At 39.6% G+C, this 20,191-nt stretch overlaps 1 protein-coding gene across 4 annotated transcripts in view; it reads right to left on the reverse strand.

The window, feature by feature from the left end:
* Positions 1 to 20,191, reverse strand: part of LOC132867272 (dnaJ homolog subfamily C member 13-like) — a 152,885-nt gene that overhangs the window by 4,404 nt on the left and 128,290 nt on the right. For all 4 annotated transcript variants that reach the window (XM_060900072.1, XM_060900071.1, XM_060900074.1 and 1 more), the window contains 7 exons: positions 9,917 to 10,086; positions 5,963 to 6,005; positions 5,705 to 5,878; positions 5,228 to 5,407; positions 3,300 to 3,440; positions 2,220 to 2,363; positions 1,354 to 1,453 (listed from right to left, as the gene is read on the reverse strand). In XM_060900072.1, coding sequence (XP_060756055.1) covers positions 1,354 to 1,453; positions 2,220 to 2,363; positions 3,300 to 3,440; positions 5,228 to 5,407; positions 5,705 to 5,878; positions 5,963 to 6,005; positions 9,917 to 10,086 — 952 coding nt within the window. The remainder of the gene's footprint in view (positions 1 to 1,353; positions 1,454 to 2,219; positions 2,364 to 3,299; positions 3,441 to 5,227; positions 5,408 to 5,704; positions 5,879 to 5,962; positions 6,006 to 9,916; positions 10,087 to 20,191) is intronic.

The following is a 20,191-nucleotide window of genomic DNA, read 5'->3' on the forward strand; positions in this document are numbered from 1 at the left end:
CTGGAAAGAGGTTCCGCAGCATTAGGTGCAGGACCACCAGGTTCTGTAACAGTTTTTCCCCCAGGTCACCAGACTGCTGAACTCCAAACCCAAACTCTAAACTTCTATTTATAACTTGAACATTCCAAATTCCACAGGTCACTTTATAATATTTTTGCTGCTGCATAATTTAATTTAATACACTTCATATTTATTTCTGTGCTGAGCCAAATTGCAACGAAATTTCCTTCGGTGTACACTTGTTGCATACTGAATGACAATAAAGGCTGTCTAACTGCTTTTCTTCCAAAAACTCCTCTCTGGTCTAAAGACAGGTTTATCCCTTTTAACAGCAAACAGTCTTCAGAGGCAAAACTCATGGCTCAAATGAAGAGCAGAAATTCAGAGATATTAACTGTTTAAACAAATCACTCATACCTTGGCAACAAGAAACACCTGTTGGTCACATTTTCCAATATTTTTGATCACTTCAAAAATTGGTGGGATCGGGGGAAAAAAAAAATGTTCTAACCATGTTCTAAGTTGCTTAACATATCTAGCTGCATCAGGTAATCTCATCTCATTATCTGTAGCCGCTTTATCCTGTTCTACAGGGTCGCAGGCAAGCTGGAGCCTATCCCAGCCAACTACGGGTGAAAGGCGGGGTACACCCTGGACAAGTCGCCAGGTCATCACAGGGCTGACACAGACACACAACCATTCGCACTCACGGTCAATTTAGAGTCACCAGTTAACCTAACCTGCATGTCTGTGGACTGTGGGGGAAACCGGAGCACCCGGAGGAAACCCACGCGGACATGGGGAGAACATGCAAACTCCACACAGAAAGGCCCTTGCTGGCCACGGGGCTCGAACCCGGACCTTCTTGCTGTGAGGCGACAGCGCTAACCACTACACCACCGTGCCGCCCCGCATCAGGTAATGAAAGCTGAAATTCTATCTAGATATGAAAATCTATTGCCTCCATGTTTTGATCCCAAACCTAAATGTCTTCAGCATATAGCAAAAACAAAGGGAGTGTCTTTGCCACTTCAGTACTTTCAGAGGGGACTCTGATTTTGACTTTTTTTTTTTTTTTTAAACAATTTTATTTGCTTCTGCCTCCATCTTTTATGGGTGGTTGATGTGGGTGGGTTGAGCCGATAGGGTTAAGGGCCTTGCCCAAGAGCCCAACAGTGGCAGCTTACATTAGGTGACTCAACAAGTGCCACCAATTCCTATACTTTTCATTAAAACACTAAATGGTGCAGTGCTGTGTTGAAGGGTGTTGCAGTGGGTAAAAATATAGAGAAAATCAATATCCCATGTTTTATGTTGTATGATTTCAACCAGTGAGTGTGTGTGGACTTGTACCTGGCAGAAAGCCTGCGGTCTGCGATTCTGAGATGAAGAGATCATGCTTTTGATCTTTGAAGGCACTCCACACAGTGGATCGAGACAGGATTTCGTTCACCTGCAACAACACGGCAATCTCAGATTGTGCGTTTCCCCACATTTTATATCGAGTCTTTCAGTGTCTACAACTCATTAATGTAAGGTCAGGCTAATAGTGTGACTTTAGTGTCTGGTTAATTACTAGAATGAACATAAAATGGTTCTATGGTACTACTACTGCCATCTTCCAAGCAAGTGGAAAAAAGCTAGCCTTTTTTTTTTTTTTTAAAGAGACCGTTTTTAGTCCGCAACAACCATTTAAAAAAAAAAAATCAAGCCTACTGCAGCTAGTTTAGAACCTTACAATCCAGAACATTTCTGTAAGGACCATGACAATATGCCTGTTTATGATTTGATTGTGAATATAGTGATCATGGACACAATAATATGACTGCATGATGCTGTGTTAATGCTAGTACACAGCCAATGCATGTGTAAGAGTGAGCAGCTGCATATTTACACTCAGCCACTTTATTAGGTATACCCATACACCTGCTGGTCAGGTATATGGGTATATAGTAACTCATATCACTCTTTACAACTGTGCTGAGCAGAAAAGCATCTTCTGCAAAAGCAGATGACCACATTGGGTTCTACTGCTGCAACCAAGAACAGCAATCTTAGAGTCAAGAGCAAGTTCCTATTAAAGTGGCCGATGAGCGTACATCTTTCAAGATGCTTTCTTCGCTTGCAGGCTGTGCTGAAGACTCTTTCGACAATACAATCTCTTACTTCAATTATTTCCGTATGTACATTTATTAATTTAGTGTGCGCAAGTTCCTCACCTGTTCTCCATACTGTAGACTGCGAGTCATGGATTTAAGTGCTTTGACGATTTGGGCTTTGGTTGCTGAGGGGTTGTCCAGAGTCTCTAATCCCACTCCTTCTAAAAGCTTCAACAAATATGGCACCAGTTCTACTCTAAGAGCCTACATACAACACACACAAATGTATAGTTATTTATCTAAAATGTTCAACAAAATACTTCCTAACAATTGACTTTGAATGAAAATCATTTTCGTTATGGTCACTGCTCTGTGATGTTCCAAATATAGAACATATGCAAGTACTAGTAATTTGTCTCTCTTTTTATTCGTAAAGTAAGTAAAAGATGTTCAGTTTTTTCAAAACTGTTTCTCCTGCTTCAGTGCACTTCCTTCTTGTTCCCCCTTAAAATTAGGTTTTCCTAAAGTACGGTAGTTTCATCCAAACTACTAACTCATTCACATCCTGCCCTACTGCCATGATGAGATACTGAGTGCGTTGCACAAATGTTCAAGGTTTCCACTTTAGTGAGTGTGGAACTCTGTGTTGCTTTCTTCTTGCATCTGCACCAGGTACAGACATTGAGCAACAAAACAGCAATTATTTTCCTGTGATGAGATTGAGGCTGATATAAATTTAAAGCATATTATGCAAATCTTGTGAAATGGTAAAGATCAATTAAACTTTGACTCTTTGCTAATGACCTTTCAAAATCCAGCCAATAAACTTGACAAGAGTGATGCAGAAAGAAGCAGTTCACTTCATACAAGAACGGAGTCGACCACCATTACACCCCCTTGATTTTTTTGCTACTGTATGTCAAGCCCAAAAATGAATATGACAGAAATGTATTATCGTGACAATAACTTTTGACCAAAGATCAAAGGCAAGAGGAGCTTGTTAGTGAAGTCAAACCGCATAAAGGAAACGAAGATGTGCATCTGTGAGCGAGCATGTGTGAAGACCGGGGGGGGGGGGGGGATAAAGCAATAACTGGTGATTCAGCATCACTACATTTTATGGTGTTAGATTACGTAGTTCAGCTGGCACCATGTCACTGCACCTTGCAGAGAGAGAGAATGTACGAGTGAGAGTTTTACCTGCGCAACAAGGTTGGTTTGCTCTCGCTGGAACATGCGGTTGAGGGCTTCACATGCTAGTCCTGCCATATCAGCTCTGACCTTCATCCCACACATCAATGGCCCAATGGTCTCCAAAGCTGCCATGGAGCGCACGCATAACTGTAGAGAGCAGGTTCACACAAACACAACCGAATTGGGTGAACAGTTTAGGAATTACAGATTTGTTTATATTTGGTCCCCCTTTTTAAAAGGGACCAAAAATAATTGGACAAACTAACAACCAGATTAAATTCTCATTTTTAATACTTGGTTGCAAATCCTGTGTAGTCAATGTCTGCCTGAAGTCTGGATACCACAGACATCACCAGATGCTGGGTTTCTGACCTGGTGACGCTCTATCCAGCTTCTGCTGCAGTTTTCTTTAATTCTTGCACATCTTGGGGCATTTTGCCTTCAGTTTTGTTTCTAGCAAGTGAGATGAAAGGGTATGTGTCTTGGGGTAAACCTTCTGTATTTACTCTGGTGAATTCTTCTCTTGATTGCTGACCTTCATGCAGACACATCACCTACCTGAAAGGTGTTCTTGATCTACCTAACTGCTGAAGTTGTTTTTATTCACCAGGGAAAAAATTCGGTCATCCACAAGCTAAAGGATACAGAACGGCAGAAACCCCCCAAAAAACATGTTGATTGACGAGCTAAAGTAATATTACAGGATTTTCACTGTTTTCCCATTAGCCATGAGACAGATCAATACTTGTGTCTTGAAGTAAACATGCATGCTCAGACATTTCTTTTTTTTTTGGCCATGCTGCAAGTTTGCACACAACGCAGAAAAGTAACATACTAAGCTAAAGTAACTAGAACCATACTAACACCAACATATGTAAAGCTGGGGGATGCTAATGGACAAAGAACTACTAGAGCGGCAGCTACAATTATCGACACCCTCATGATCTTTTAGCCATTGCAAAAGTAGAAGACTCTCAATACATCGTGGCTCAGGTGGATAAGGCGCCATACCATAAATCCAGGGACCCGGGTTCGATTCCGACCCGAGGTCATTTCCCGATCCCTCCCCATCTCTCTCTCTCCCACTCATTTCCTGTCTCTACACTGTCCTATCCAATAAAGGTGAAAAAAAGCCCCCAAAAATATCTTCAAAAAAAAAAAAAAGTCTCCCAGTAACATTTCAAAATATTAACACAAAATCCATCTTCATATCTAGACCAATATTTCTAATATTGATTTGTAAAATAAATGAATAAACCAAAAGAAGAGACTGAGTTTATGACAAAATTTGTAAATAAAAGCAACACCTAAATTGGGAATCCCTAATTTTTAACTAGGCATTCCCAAACTCGACACTGCCTTTATTTACAACAAATCTTTTAACATTTTTGTTAAAAGATTAAAACATGAAAGTTAGTCACTATTAAGAAAAGTTGTTATATGATACGTTACTTTATGCCCCTGCTATGGGGGTGCTAGATGGTTTCTTAGTGGTTGCTAAATTGCTGCTATGTAATCCCAGGTAGAGTTCCTAGTTGATTGCTATGCTATCCCATCTAGCTCCTAGAGTGTTTCTATGCTACCCAGACTAGCTGCTAGCATGTTGCTACATGGTGCTATCATATTCCAGGTGGTTGCTATGCTATTTAAACTAACTAGGATGTTGCTCGGTGGTTGTAATCATATTTCATTTGTTTGTTAGGACACTGGTAGATGGTTCTATGACATTCCAGGTGGTTGCCAAGGTGTTGCTGTGCCATCACTGCTGATTGCTAATAATAATTAATTATTATTATGACATTCAAAGTGATTGCTAGAGTATTGCTAGCTGTTTGCTATGGTATTACAAGTGTAACAACAGGTTGTTCAGCAAAAACATTTTTGGAAACACACTGAGAAAACACTGTTGGAGTCTGACTAAATGTGTACCGTACCTCATTCTCTGAGAGAACATGGATGAGGCGGATGGAGCTTTTAGGAACAGCGTTGTTCTTGTGGTTGAGGGCTGCTATGATTCGAGGCAGGTGACCAAGAGGAGGAACCTGATCAGCCAACTGAGTCTGAGTACTGAACAAACACACAGCTGCTGTGGTGACCGTCTCTAATGCCTCACCCTGAGAGTCAAGATGCAAAGAGTGGCAAAGGAAAGGCAAAGAAAGCATAGGGGGAGGACACAAGGAGGTGTGGAAAGAAGAAAGGAAGAGAAAAAGGAAAGGACATGAGGAGAAAAGAGGACAAATAGAAGAGGAAACAGCATGGAAAGGAGAAGCATAACAAAGGTAAGAGGTAAAGATGAAGAAAATACGGGGAAGGATGGTTTGAGAAAAAGAAAAAAATATAAAAGTCATATGTAAGCATCTCGTTTTGTGGATAAATTAGACATTATGGTTAGGTTTAGTGCACAGGCTTACATTAGGGTGGTTCTTCTCCAACAGCTCAGTGAGGGTCTCAAGCAGGGAGACAAGGAAATCTCGAGGCTTGCGCAGTACCCAGCCTGGCTGAGCAATAAAGATGCGCAGGAACACGCCACCCACCTCCAGCTCACCCTGCCCTGCTGCATACGGTACTGTGAAGTCCTCAGGAAGCTACACATACAGATTAGAGACAAAATCAGCTAACAATTTACATTCCCTCTGCCAAACTGAAACAAAAACTATTCCACATTTCACCTTCCAATTGACATCAGGATTATCCTTCTGTTGCTTGAAATGTCTGCAAGAAAAAAAAAAAGCAGAAAGTAAAAAAAAAAAGCTAAAAAGTATAACAAGAAAATTGAAATGAATCAAATGTTTGGGTTATAATTGCATGTTTCATAAATTACTAGCAAACAGGCCTCATTTATCAAGCTGAATGTGAACACATTCATCTGTAAATCATTCACAGGAACATTTACAGAAGAAACTAGAAAGCGCATTCTCTGAAGATAATGCCGAGTGATTGCGCTGGGCTGGGCAGCACACCGTTAACTACTGAACGATGGTAGGTGGTTGCTGCTATGGTGTAGGAAGTAGTTGCTAGAAAGCTTCTAAGTGGTTGCCAACATTGCAACATGTGAACATGCTAACATATAGCATGCTAACAGTTAGTATGCTAACACGCTAAGGGCAACATACTAAAAACTTACATGCCAAGACTAACATATTAACTGCTAGTATGCTAAAGCTAACATGTTAACTGCTAGCATATTAAAATGCTAACAGGTAACATGCAAAAATGTTAAAATGCTATGGCTAACTGCTAGCATGTTAAGCGTGTACATGCACGCGCAAGCATTCCTAATAAAGTGGCCACTGAGTTGAAGTTGATTTGCAGTCAAAGTCTCAAGTTATCAAATCTTTGCCAAATGCATCACCACGTACGGGGGAATGGAGAAATGGCTCAGTCAAGCCTCCAGTAACTGGTGGCAATGGGAAGGAAAAAGGGATGGATGAAAGACAGGAAAAAGAGGAGTGCGGGTCAGACCCATCATGTGTGTGATGGGTGAGCTGGCCTGAAGTGCCATGTGAAATCATGTGTGATGGGCGACCGCGTGCATGCGTGTGAGAGAGAGGGGTTTGGCCTGGAGTGCCATATGAAGTTTGGTGGATATGTGGTGAAGTGTTCCTGAGCAGAACTCCATTCATTTGAAAGGGGCCAAAAATGAACAGAAGTGTATGAAGGGGAAAAGGGATGTGTAAAAACCAAGGAAAAGATGAGTGCAAGCCTCAGATGAGGGGATGGATATGTGGGGGGACTTAGTCTGAGAAGTGAAGCTTCATGAAGTTTGGTCACTCAGTGAAAACCAGACAAAAGTTTTTTTCTCATTTGAATGGGGGCAAAAATGAATAGAAGTGAATAGGGGGGAAAAGGATGAGTGGGGGAAAAAAGAAAAAGATGAGTGTGGGTCAGAACCAATTGCATGTATGTGTTGGGGGAGCTGGCCTGATGCATCACATGAAGTTTGGTGGGTCCCCGATGAAGCATGTCCGAGCAGGATGATTTGATTCGTGAGACGGACATATGACAGAAAAACGACAAGAACGAGAGAACAGGTGAGTCTCTCCAAAAGCTGTACGCAAGCACACCATTCCCAATCAGACCACACGGTTTAAAGTTGGTTTGGGGTCTATCTCAAACTGCAGGAGTAGTTACAGTCCAAAAATCTGCAATTATAATAATAATAATAATAAAAAAAAAAAAAAAAAAAAAAAAACAATAGTGTTGCACAATCACCAATTAGTTGTTCATGCAAATCCAATTAGATGTTTTTATCCTGTTTCATTCATTGGTTTGTGTAAATTTATGTATAAGGAGACTCACCATTATGAACCTCAACTGATTGGCTTCAAATTGCATAACTAACAGTTACTGAAATGTTATATGCAGGTTAGGCCACACCAAGGGCGGCACGGTGGTGTAGTGGTTAGCGCTGTCGCCTCACAGCAAGAAGGTCCGGGTTCGAGCCCCGTGGCCGGCGAGGGCCTTTCTGTGTGGAGTTTGCATGTTCTCCCCGTGTCCGCGTGGGTTTCCTCCGGGTGCTCCAGTTTCCCCCACAGTCCAAAGACATGCAGGTTAGGTTAACTGGTGACTCTAAATTGAGCGTAGGTGTGAATGTGAGTGTGAATGGTTGTCTGTGTCTATGTGTCAGCCCTGTGATGACCTGGCGACTTGTCCAGGGTGTACCCCGCCTTTCGCCCATAGTCAGCTGGGATAGGCTCCAGCTTGCCTGCGACCCTGTAGAAGGATAAAGCGGCTAGAGATAATGAGATGAGATGAGGCCACACCAATTTAATTAGTTGGTTCTCGGATTTTTTCAGGAAAAATATGAAGCGAGTGGGCGAAATTAAAAAAAAAAAAAAAAAAAAAAAAAAAAAATGCTCTGATGGTAAAATTAGCGGTGGAAATAGACCAAACAATACAGGCAAACCAGTAAACAGAATTTCAACACACCTGTCAAATATTTGACGCTTCTGTTCGCTGAATATCCTAACAATCACAAACACAGGCTTTGCAGGATTCCCCTCCACAGGCATGTTTCTTCCACAAGTCTTTATCTAAAGTGAAAGGGGCGATTTGATTGGTTGTCGACGTCACGTGACCTTTTCTGTTGGCGGGAGTTTGATTTCGATTTTTTTTTTGCATTTTTTTCAAGCGGCGACTCCAAGAACCAATTAATTAAATTGGTGTGGCCTTATCCTGTCAAGTTAAAATTGTGCATTTTAATTACAGACATCCCGAATGAATGAGCATTCAGTGAAACTCACTGTTTTATATCACTGGCTTGAAGGTAAGCCAAAACAAATCCAACTAGACAGGGACACTAACGAGTGCAAACCCCGCCTTTTCCCTATTAAAATACATTGGGCGAAAATTTCGAAGTTCTGCCATGACCTTGACCTTTGACCTCCAAAATTTAATGGTTTCCTTCCTGGGTGATTGGCAACACATGTACAAAATTTGGTCCAAATCGATCCATTGGTTCTTGAGATATCTTGCAGACACACAGACAGATACACACACACACACACACACAGACTGACGCAGGTGAAAATAATAACCCCTCCGACTACTGTCGGCGGGGTTAAAAATTAAAACAAAAAGACTAGACATTCAATGAGCACAAAAGAAATCCCATTGGTCGCAAAATGGAGTTTTGAAGGTGAAACCAAAACCCTCTTTGAAGCTTACGAGCTTCTATACTGTCTATGGTGTCATTTCAGTTGTCATGTACGAATGCTTCAATCACAGACAGCAAGCAAAAATTGTACACGTCATTTATGGTTCATTTTCTCTGGAATTTCATTATTTTGTTTGTTAAAGTAATGGAAATATTGTCTGCAAGAAGTATAGACAGACCTTTAGTTTGTGCTTGTGGTAGCCATCATCCTCAGCTTTTTATTAGCTTTGTGGCCATCACTAATTTTATTTATTTATATACATCATGACTGTGCTTGGGGGCGGCACGGTGCTGTAGTGGTTAGCGCTGTCGCCTCACAGCAAGAAGGTCCGGGTTCGAGCCCGTGGCCGGCGAGGGCCTTTCTGTGCGGAGTTTGCATGTTCTCCCCGTGTCCGCGTGGGTTTCCTCCGGGTGCTCCGGTTTCCCCCACAGTCCAAAGACATGCAGGTTAGGTTAACTGGTGACTCTAAATTGACCGTAGGTGTGAATGTGAGTGTGAATGGTTGTCTGTGTCTATGTGTCAGCCCTGTGATGACCTGGCGACTTGTCCAGGGTGTACCCCGCCTTTCGCCCGTAGTCAGCTGGGATAGGCTCCAGCTTGCCTGCGACCCTGTAGAACAGGATAAAGCGGCTAGAGATAATGAGATGAGATGATTGTGCCTGGTAAGCTACAGGCAATTTATCGACATGTGGGGACACATGAATAAAATCAACATTAAATCAGCTTTGTCTGGCAGTAATTTTCAGTTTGGACTAAAAACATACACACATTCATTAAATGATAATGAGGCCCATTGTATGACTGTCTCCTGTATTTATTTGGCTTATTCTTCTATTGGTCACATTATGTTGTTGACCCACCATGTGTTGGATGATGCCACACACAATGAAACCTTGCATAATTTACACTGTACAGTATGTGTGAATGCATGTACTGATTATAAATGTTAGCGTAGGAGCCACTTACTCCAGCATCATTTCCCGGACAGTAGTGGAGACAGTCTCTCGTGATGCGTCATTCCAAATCAGTTCTGGGTTTTCGTGAGTGCCCTCAAAGATGTGCACTGCAGCTTCAGCATTGTCCCGCATGGCGTCCATGAAAACACCTGGCAGAAAACGTATCAGGATCAGACGCACCTGTGCTCCACAGAAGACAGGAGGGAAAGGACAGAATTCAAAAACAAAAAGGAGGCTTTAGATTGACAACCGTATTTCCCAAAAAAGTTGGGACACTAAGTAAAGAGAGAATATGATGATTTGGAAAATCATCAAAAACCTATATTTCACTCAACATCGTACAAAGACAACATATTGAAACTGAGAAATGTTTTTTGAAAAATATATGCTCATTTGGAATTTAATGCCAGCAACACATTTCAAAATTTAGGGCAGGGGCAACAAATGACTGGAAACTTGGTATCGTGCTTTTAAAAAAAAAAAAAAAAAAAAAAAACAACAACAACAACAACAAAAAACTTAATTGGGTTAATTAGCAGAGAGGTGGAATCTCTCAAAGATGGGGAGAGGTTCACTGCTCTGTGAAAGACTGTGGGCAAACAGTGCAACAAGTTAACAGAAGAAAAGAAAACGCTCAAGACACAAGTAACAGACCATCTGAAAAGCAAAAAGATAGATGTCGAGTCGAGCAATATTTCGGCCTGCCACTTTCTATTTCGGAAAAAAGGCAGCGGTGATCCTCCTGCCATTGTTCTCCGATTTGCAAATCGCAAACACAAAACAGAGTTGATGCAGTGGAAAAAGTTGAAAAACACAGAGGTGTATCTGAACGAGCACCTAAGAAGTAAAAATGCCAACATTGCTCGAGAAGCACGCATACTCAGGAAAAAGAATAAAATACAATCAACGTGGACCAGGAACTGCAAAGTGTTTTTAAAAGACAAAATGCAACTGCAACTCAAGCTGCTGAGGTAATCATGGTGAGAGGGCTTAAAACCTTAGATGCCGGGGGCGTCGTGGCTCAGGTGGCTAAGGTGCCATACCATGAATCTGGGGACCCGGGTTCGATTCCAACCCGAGGTCATTTCCCGATCCCTCCCCGTCTCTCTCTCCCGATCATTTCCTGTCCTGTCTCTACACTGTCCTATCCAATAAAGGTGAAAAAGCCCAAAAAATATCTTAAAAAAAAAAAAAAAAACCTTAGATGCCTATAGGTAAGGATTCACAAACTTCCCGTGCTTACACTGGAATATTTCGTTGGCTTAGGTCTATCCCTGTTTTGGGAATGCAGACAAATATAACTTACATGGATAAACAATTTTTTCTGAGTCTGGAAGATTTTTTGGTGGATTATCATTTTTTGGGACTGCTGATGACAGAATTATGGCATGCACTGAAACCTTTTTGAAGCTGAAACTGTTTTTTGTTGGATTATCCGTTTTGACAATGCTGATGATACAATTATGCAAGCACATTTTGTATGTGTGGTGGCGTAAACACATGCGTGTACTAGTGGTAATGCTAGGCCAGCATGTTCTTGGGAAGCATTTGTATGGATTATTCTAAATCTTAAATGACTGATTCCAATGATTTTACCTTGTACTTAAGGTGATGCTTATGAAGATGAGTCTTTAGATAATGGAATAGACAGTACAGGGCATGATGTATGCCTACATGGACTATATTCCAAGTATGAACATTTGAACTTAATGTATGACCATACGGAGCACAAATTATGAAATAGAGAATTAAATTGACCCTGAAAATTACTATTATAATAATATATAGTTTGTATGTGTGCGAGTATTAGACAGATGAACAACTCAAAAGAAATGTAAGCATGGAAAATTCTGTGTCAATAATACATTTCAACAGCAGAAGTCTTGATTGCAATTTTACTATGATCAAGGACTATGAGTCAACTTCCTATATTTAATGTAATTGCTGTCTCTGAAACATGGATTACTGGTAAGGAAGCTGATGTGGAACTTGATCGCTATGAGCTATTTACCACAAATGGGGTTAACAAAAAAACGGTTGGAGTAGCCCTGTACCCGTACGTGTCCAGAGATTTCAAATGTACGTTAGTGGGGCGAAGGTCAACAACAATAGATAACATTATGGAATGTGTCACAGTTGAACTAAATATGGAGAAACCCAAGAATATAATAAGTTGTGTCTATAGGACGCCTGGATCCTGTCTTGATACATTTAATGATATGACTGATATGTATCAAAATAATCAATAAGAATAAGATGCTTTGTGTATGTGGTGACTAATGTGGATCTTCTAAACCCAAATGATCACAAAAAGAGCACAGACTATTGATATATGATGTACAGCCTGGGACTTTTTCCAACTATACTAAAACCCTCCAGAAAACATGTGACAGTGCCACACTCAAATATTTTCACCAATGAAACTGGGAATACGATAACAAGCGGACTACTTTTAAAAAGATATTACTGACCACCCTCCAGTCTTTACAACTATACAGAATTTCTTTCAGGAAAAATCTCACAAATATAGAAATGTACAATTATTCTAGATGTAAAACACCTGAAGCTATAGCTGCACTAAGGGAAGATTTAAAAAGGCAAGGCTGGAATGAGGTCTATTCAAACAAACACCCAAATGTAGCTTATGATGTCTTCATGGCAGATTTTCTCTCTATTTGACAAACACGGTCCTATACGTTCATATAAGTTAGGTGAGAATAAATATGATGAAAAGCCATGGATCACTAGGGGGTTACAAAATGCCTGTAAAAAGAAAAACCTACTGTACAAACAGTTTCTAAAAACCAGAACCAAGGAGTCTGAATGCAAGTATAAATAAGAATAAACTTACTAATATTAGAGATGAAAGTGGAGCAAAGGAAAAAACCCTGAAATTGGGGGTGGGGGGTGGGGGGGTGAGACGCACGGCAACGTCCCGCGAAAATATTTTAATAACATAACACGCAAAACCCTGCATTCTAGTGCTTATTTTCACTGAAACAAGTTATAACTTAAGCCTTTTTCTTTCATGTACATTAATAATTAACATGTCAAAAATATCAAATTTAAATTCCCCGAGTTAATGAGTAATTTTCAGGAGTGCATTTAGAAAACGCAGTGATTTTCCTGCTACACAGTTCATTACTTTTGGGGGGGGGAGACAGTTGAAGGTAAACTCAGCAAAATCCCAAAACAGCACTGTTAAAAAGTAAAAGTCTGTTAGAGTTTCTAAAGCTTTCAGGTTTCAATGTTGGGGACATTGATAAACGAGGCTCAATCTTTTAGTAGAGTTGCGCGTTTGCATAAGCTAAAGTGAACTAAACATTTCCAATTCATATTTATGCTAGTTGAAGCCAGTTGTTTACATTAGTTTGTATTGTCTGTAAATTTAAACACACCAATGAATACCAAATTCCTCATATAAATCAGGGGCGTAGGGTGTGTGCGCGCGTGCACGCGTGCCACACACTGACTGGCAGCCTGAGTACATTATGTAACAAAAAATAATTACCACTGCTAGTCTTAGGCAGCTTAGAAACCGGCTCTTCCATTATTGCTGTTTCTTCCACGTTTTCTTGATGTGTTCTAGAAACAGCACTAAAACTTAGCTTCGAAACCACAACACAAAAGAAAATGCTCGTAATTCGCAACTAAAAAGACTACAGCTACACTGGCAGCTTGAACATGCTTTCTAGTGTGATTGTGTTGCGCTTGCGCAGAACGGTGTCAGTCCTGCATGCCTTAGCACATGCACCTGATGGCGCGCGCGCCTAATGAGCTCCGGCACGCGCGCAGTTAACAAAGAACACCTGTCTTTAAATCAATGAACTATGTTTGGGCTATTTAAGGACTGCGCCCAGGCAAGGACGATGCGAAGTATTACACCGCGTCTAGGAACGCGAAAAATCCGAAAAATTAATTTCTCCATTTGGAAAACCGGAGATTTTCAAGAGTTGTCAAATATCCGGATTTCCGGGTCATTAGCAGAAAAAAATCCAGAGGAAAATCTAAAAATACGGAATTCCGGGAAAATCCGGAACACTTTCATCACTATAATCTCATCTCATTATCTCTAGCCGCTTTATCCTGTTCTACAGGGTCGCAGGCAAGCTGCAGCCTATCCCAGCTGACTATGGGCGAAAGGCGGGGTACACCCTGGACAAGTCGCCAGGTCATCACAAGGCATGACTATAATATACTAAGAATTAGTAAGAAGGACTACTAGCATGGAAAATTGGAACAATATAGAAATGATACTAAAGGCACTTGGAAAATTTTAAATAACATCCTGAAAAATAGTACTGGTAAACTAGGATATCCTAATTATTTTCTTAAGAATAAATCAACCGATCTCAAGTGAAACAAGAGACAGCAAATGAATTTAATCACTACTTTGTCAATGTTGGATACAACCTAGCCAAGGATATTGATGACCCTAAAGAAAAGGATGGGACTGATCAAAACATTATTGATATAAATCCAGACACCATCTTCCTAAGGAAAATAGAAGAGAAGGAACTAGTAGATGATGTATGTAAATTTAAAAATAAAAGATCAACTGATTATACTGATATTGATATGACATTAGTAAAAGATATTAAATATATTGTAAAACCATTAACATATATTTGTAATCCATCACTTCAGACTGGCATATTTCCCAATAACATGAAAATAGCAACGGTTATACCTATATACAAAAATAGTGACAAATACATATTTTCAAAATTATAGACCAATCGCTCTTCTTCCTCAGTTTTCCAAAATACTTGAAAAATTATTTATAAACAGACTGGATAAATTCATTGAAAATCTCTTGACCGGTCATCAATATGGCTTTAGAACAAATCTATCTACTACCATGGCAGTTATGAATCTAACAGAACAGATAAACAGAAATAGACAAAAAGGAATTTACAATTGGAGTGTTCATTGATTTAAAAAAAGCATTTGATACAACTGATCATAAACTACTTATGGACAAACTTGAAAGATATATCAGAGGAATGGCCTATAAATGGATTAATAATTATCTAGAAAACAGAAAAAACAGTACGTACAATTAAATAATGTGAAATCAGACTTTATGAATATAACTGAGTGCCTCAAGGTTCAGTCTTGGGACCCAAGTTATTTATATTATATATAAATGATATTATGAACATATCAAGGGTTTTAAATTTTGTTTGCTGAGGACACAAACTTATTTTGCTCTAGGAAAGACTTGGAGAAACTGCTGAAAACAGTACAACAAGAATTACTAACTTTAAAAAGATGGTTTGATATTAATAAGTTATCACTAAATATAAATAAAAATTTATAATTTTTGGCAATTGTAAAATTAACTGTCCAGTACATATTTTAATAGATAATATAGAAATAGAACGCATGATAAATTCCTAGGTGTATTTATTGATCACCAGCTCTGCTGGAAGGCACATGTCAAACATGTAAAAATAAAAATGTCCAAGTCTATTGCAATACTTCATAAAACTAAACACATTCTAAGCCAAAAATCATTGCATTTACTTTACAATTCTCTGCTTGTTCCATACATAACTTATTGTGTGGAGGTCTGGGGAAATGCATGTAAAACAACCACAAACTTGATCTTCATATTGCAGAAGAGAGCTATTCGGATCATACACAAAGTATGTTATAGTGAACCAACTAAACTGTTTATAAACTTGAATGCCCTTAAATGTCACGATTTTGTGGATTACAAAATTGCTCAATTTATGTTTAAAATCAAAAACTATCCCTGATTTTATTCAGAGGTTCTTTCAAATCAGAGTCATTATGAATTGAGAGGAACTTGTTTGTTAAAACAAAGTTCAGAACAAATGTGAAACAGAGGCGTATATCTGTAACAACAGGAGTTAATTTATGGAATGGTCTTGAAAATGAAATTAAACTGTGTAATACACAAAGGCTTTAAAAAAAAAAAAGCATACAAACATAAGATTATCAGTAAATACAAAACCGAGATATGAAATGTGTTTGGGGGAAAAAATGGTTTGATTTAAACTTGATTCAGCTACTTGATATGTAATGCTACAGAATACGAAAATGTCAAAATTAATATGCATGTTGTGTTCATTTGAAATTGAAAGCTGTAAAACTGTATCGAACAAAATGTAACAGATACTATTGCTACTATTATAATTTTATTTTATTGTTTTTTTTTCTTCCCTTTTGTTTTTTTCCTCAACTCCTTCGGCATAAAAAAAAAAGTCTTTAAATTATGAAATGTGATAAGGGTAGACGCAATAAGCTTTTGCTTCAGTCTAATCCTTTTCGGTCTTTCTTGCGGATATGTATGTAACCAGTGTGCATGTTATTGAAAGTTGAAATGACCAAAATAAATAGTTAAATCTAAATAACATTCCTCAATGTAAAATTGCAAAGAATTTGGGGATCACATCATCTATGGTACATATCATTAAAAGACTCAGAGAATCTGGAGAAAATCTCTGTATGCAAGAGACAAGGCTGAAAACTGACACTGGATGCCTGTGATCTTCAGGCCCTCAGGTGACACTGCATTAAAAGCAGATGTGTCTGTCGTGGAAAATCACTGTCTGGGCTCAGGAACACTTCAGAAAACCATCGTCTGTGAAAACAGTTAATTGCTGTGACGCAATTCCAGTTTTCAAATTGTTTGCCGCAGGTGTCTGCGTTTAATGTACACAATCTTTTTCACCTTTTCTACAAATAATTTTCCACCATCATTTGTGTTTGTATTTTTACCTTCCCTTTTCCCACATTTTTAAATTTTTATTTCAGAGGACGTTAAGACAGCAATTGGAGGCCATTCACACCGGATCTGCCTTAATATCAACAGATCTTCAATTAAGATGCATAAATGATTATCATGGCACAGATTTGGCTTGTTTATTGTGCTGAGTGCAGGATGTTTAGTCATTCTTCCTCCGTCGTTAGTAATAGCTTTATTTATGACGAGTATAGATTAGTTAGTTCTCTGTTGGAGAAGACTGCAGCTTTAGAGGTTCACATCCAGACTCTAGAGATGGTTAGTGAGAATGAGAGCAGTGTAATTCCTGTAGGGGAAGTCTGGATGCCCGAGGTGGAGTTCGCAATCCCCCAACTCATCACCTGTGTATTTTATACTAAAACGATTATCCACCTCAGGCTCAGTGAATATCCGTGAATAATAACCTTGACCTCAACTTCGTCTTGGTTATTATTCACCAATCTTCACCTCGTGTTCAATGAATAATTGTGAATTCCTGAACATCAGTCAAATGCTGGCTGTGACCTTCCATAAACTTTTCACAATACTTTGTGGGAACGGTTTCCAATTCCGCCTGAGAGAACTGCTGTAACTCAGTCAAGGTTTCTAGATAATCCTCCTTTCTCAGGACATCTCTTTTCTGAAGTGCACCAGTCCTTTTTCGAGTAAAACACTCCTCTAAAATGGCTTTTCAATGCTAGTTTTGGATTAGTGCCTTTTTTCTTGTGTGACAGCCTTTCAGACTGTGATGCATCCAACTCCTTTGTCCTCCTCTGGGGGTCAGTTTCTTGATCAGCCAAGCGCATCATCCACACCAAGCTCCCTGACCTAGAATCTATTTACACCAAACCGTGCCAGACCAAAGCCTGGAAGATAATGAAGGACCTCAGCCACCCCAACCATGCATTTTTAATAATAATGTTCAATTTATATAGCGCCTTCCTCACACCCAAGGTCACTTTACAATTAGGGGGGAGGGGGGAGTCCACAAAGAGGGTCAGGATGTAATTCTAATGGCGTAGCTACCACAGTCCCACCAAAAGGTGGGCAAAGATAAATCCCATACTGCCGGCACTGTTGCCCGTTGTCACAGCTTTGCTCGGAACACCATGTCATGGATCCACAAAGCGTGCACAGAAGCATCGCCGCACAGAGTGCTGGTATCTCCCAAATCACCTGCACAGCCACTGCAATGCCACCAGGCAACATCGCTCAGAACACCGCACCAAGCACAGAAGCACTGCTGCACAGAGCACTGGACAACCCTGATGATAAAAGAGCAATGAGCTCACTGCAGTCCATAGCAAGAAGCACAGGCATCACCCACAGCAGACCAAGGCCTGAAGAAAACTGACACCAAAAACTGGGTCCGGAGCTATGCCACAACTGGTGGACAAAACATTCAAACAAAACAAAAAAAAAACCCACAAAAAAAAAACAAAAAAAACACATAACTATACAAAACACAAAAAGAAAAACAAAGCTCCAGTGAGAAGCGGCAGCCAAAACGCGCACGGCATACTCTCAACCAGAACTGGAAATAGGAATTTCCGTTTCTCTTCTCTCTGTTGAGGTCCGGGAAGTGCTTTCGTTCCCTTAAGGCCAACATGGAGAGAATTTAGAGGAACTTCTTCCCTCAGGCCAGTCGGACTCTTAATCAGGACAATAACAATAATGAATACATTTATACATATTCTGTATATTGTATACTCTACAGCATATATTGCAGAGAGTTTTATTTATATATTTTACTTACACACACACACACACACACACACACACACACACACACACACACACACACAGAGTGTACAACCCTGATTCCAAAAAAGTTGGGACACTCTATAAAACATCAGTAAAATCAGAATGCGATAATTTGCAAAATCATGGAAACCCTATATTGCATTGAAAATAGTGCAAAGACAACATATCAAACATTGAAACTGAAAAATTGTTTTTTGAAAAATATATGCTCATTTTGAATTTGATGTCAGCAACACGTTTCAGAAAACTTGGGAGAGGGACAACAAAAGACTGAAAAAGTTGTGCAATGCTAAAAAAAAAAAGTAATTTGGTTAATTGGCAACAGGTCAGTAAAATGACTGGGTATAAAAAGAGCATCCCAGAGAGGCGGAGTCTCTCAGAAGTAAAGATGGGGAGGAGTTCACCTCTCTGTAAAAGACTGCTTGGGCAAACAGTACAACAATTTAAGAATAACGTTCCTCAGTGTAAAATTGCAAAGAATTTGGGGATCACATCATCTATAGTCCATAATATCATTAAAAGATTCAGAGAATCTGGAGAAATCTCTGTATGCAAGAGACAAGGCTGAAAACTGACATTGGATGCCTGTGATCTTCAGGCCCTCAGGCGACACTGCATTAAAAGTAGACACGTGTCTGTAGTGGAAATCACTGTATGGGCTCAGGAACACTTCAGAAAACCATCGTCTGTGAAAACAGTTCATTACTGCATCCACAAATGCAAGTTAAAACTAGATATAAACAATATCCAAAAACACTGCCACCTTCTCTGGGCCCGAGCTCTTTTACAATGGACTGAGGTGAAGTGGAAAATTGTCCAGAGATCTGATTAATCGAAATCTGAAATTCTTTTTAGAAATCTTGGACATCATGTTCTCCAGGCTAAAAAGGAGAGGGACCATCCAGCTTGTCATCAGTGCACAGTCCAAAAGCCAACATCTGTGATGGTATGAGGGTGCATTAATGTACGTGACATTGGGTAGCTTGCACATCTTGGAAGGCATCATTAATGCTGAATGATATATACACGTTTCAGAGCAACATACTGCCATCCAGACAAAATATTTTTCAGGGAAGGCCCTCCTCCTTTCAGCAAGACAATGCCAAACTGCTTTCTGCACATATTAAAACTGCATGGCTCTGTAGTAAAAAAGTCTGGGTGCTAAACTGGCCTGCCTGCAGTCCAGACCTGTCTCCCATTTAAAACATTTGGCGCATTATGAAGCTCAAAATATGACAAAGGAGACCCGAACTGTTGAGCAACTGAAATTGTGTATCGTGCAAAAATGGGACAACATTTCTCTTTCAAAACTACAGCAACTGCTCTCCTCAGTTCCCAAACGTTTAGAGTGTTGTGATACAACACAGTGGTAGACATGCCTCTGTCCCAACTTTTTTTGAAACGTGTTGCTGACATCAAATTCAAAATGAGCACACTTTCAAAAAACAATAAAATTTCTCAGTTCCAACATGTGATCTGCTGTCTTTGTATTATTTTCAAAGAAATGTAGGGTTTCCATGATTTGCAAATTATCACATTTTTGTTTTTATTTAGTTTACACAGTGTCCCAACTTTTTTGGAATTGGGGTTGTATATTGTGTATATTCTGCACAGCACTCCATCACATTCTTATTTTTATTCTTTTTTTTTAAAATATTTATTACATTTTATTTTACCCTTTTTCTTTTTTTAATTTATAAAAACCACCCTCCCACAAATTATCCTCACAAGCTACGGAGCATTGCAATAAGCATTTCACTGCACGTC

This window comes from Neoarius graeffei, chromosome 19 (assembly GCF_027579695.1).
Source record: "Neoarius graeffei isolate fNeoGra1 chromosome 19, fNeoGra1.pri, whole genome shotgun sequence".
NCBI classification, from domain to species: Eukaryota; Metazoa; Chordata; class Actinopteri; order Siluriformes; family Ariidae; genus Neoarius; species Neoarius graeffei.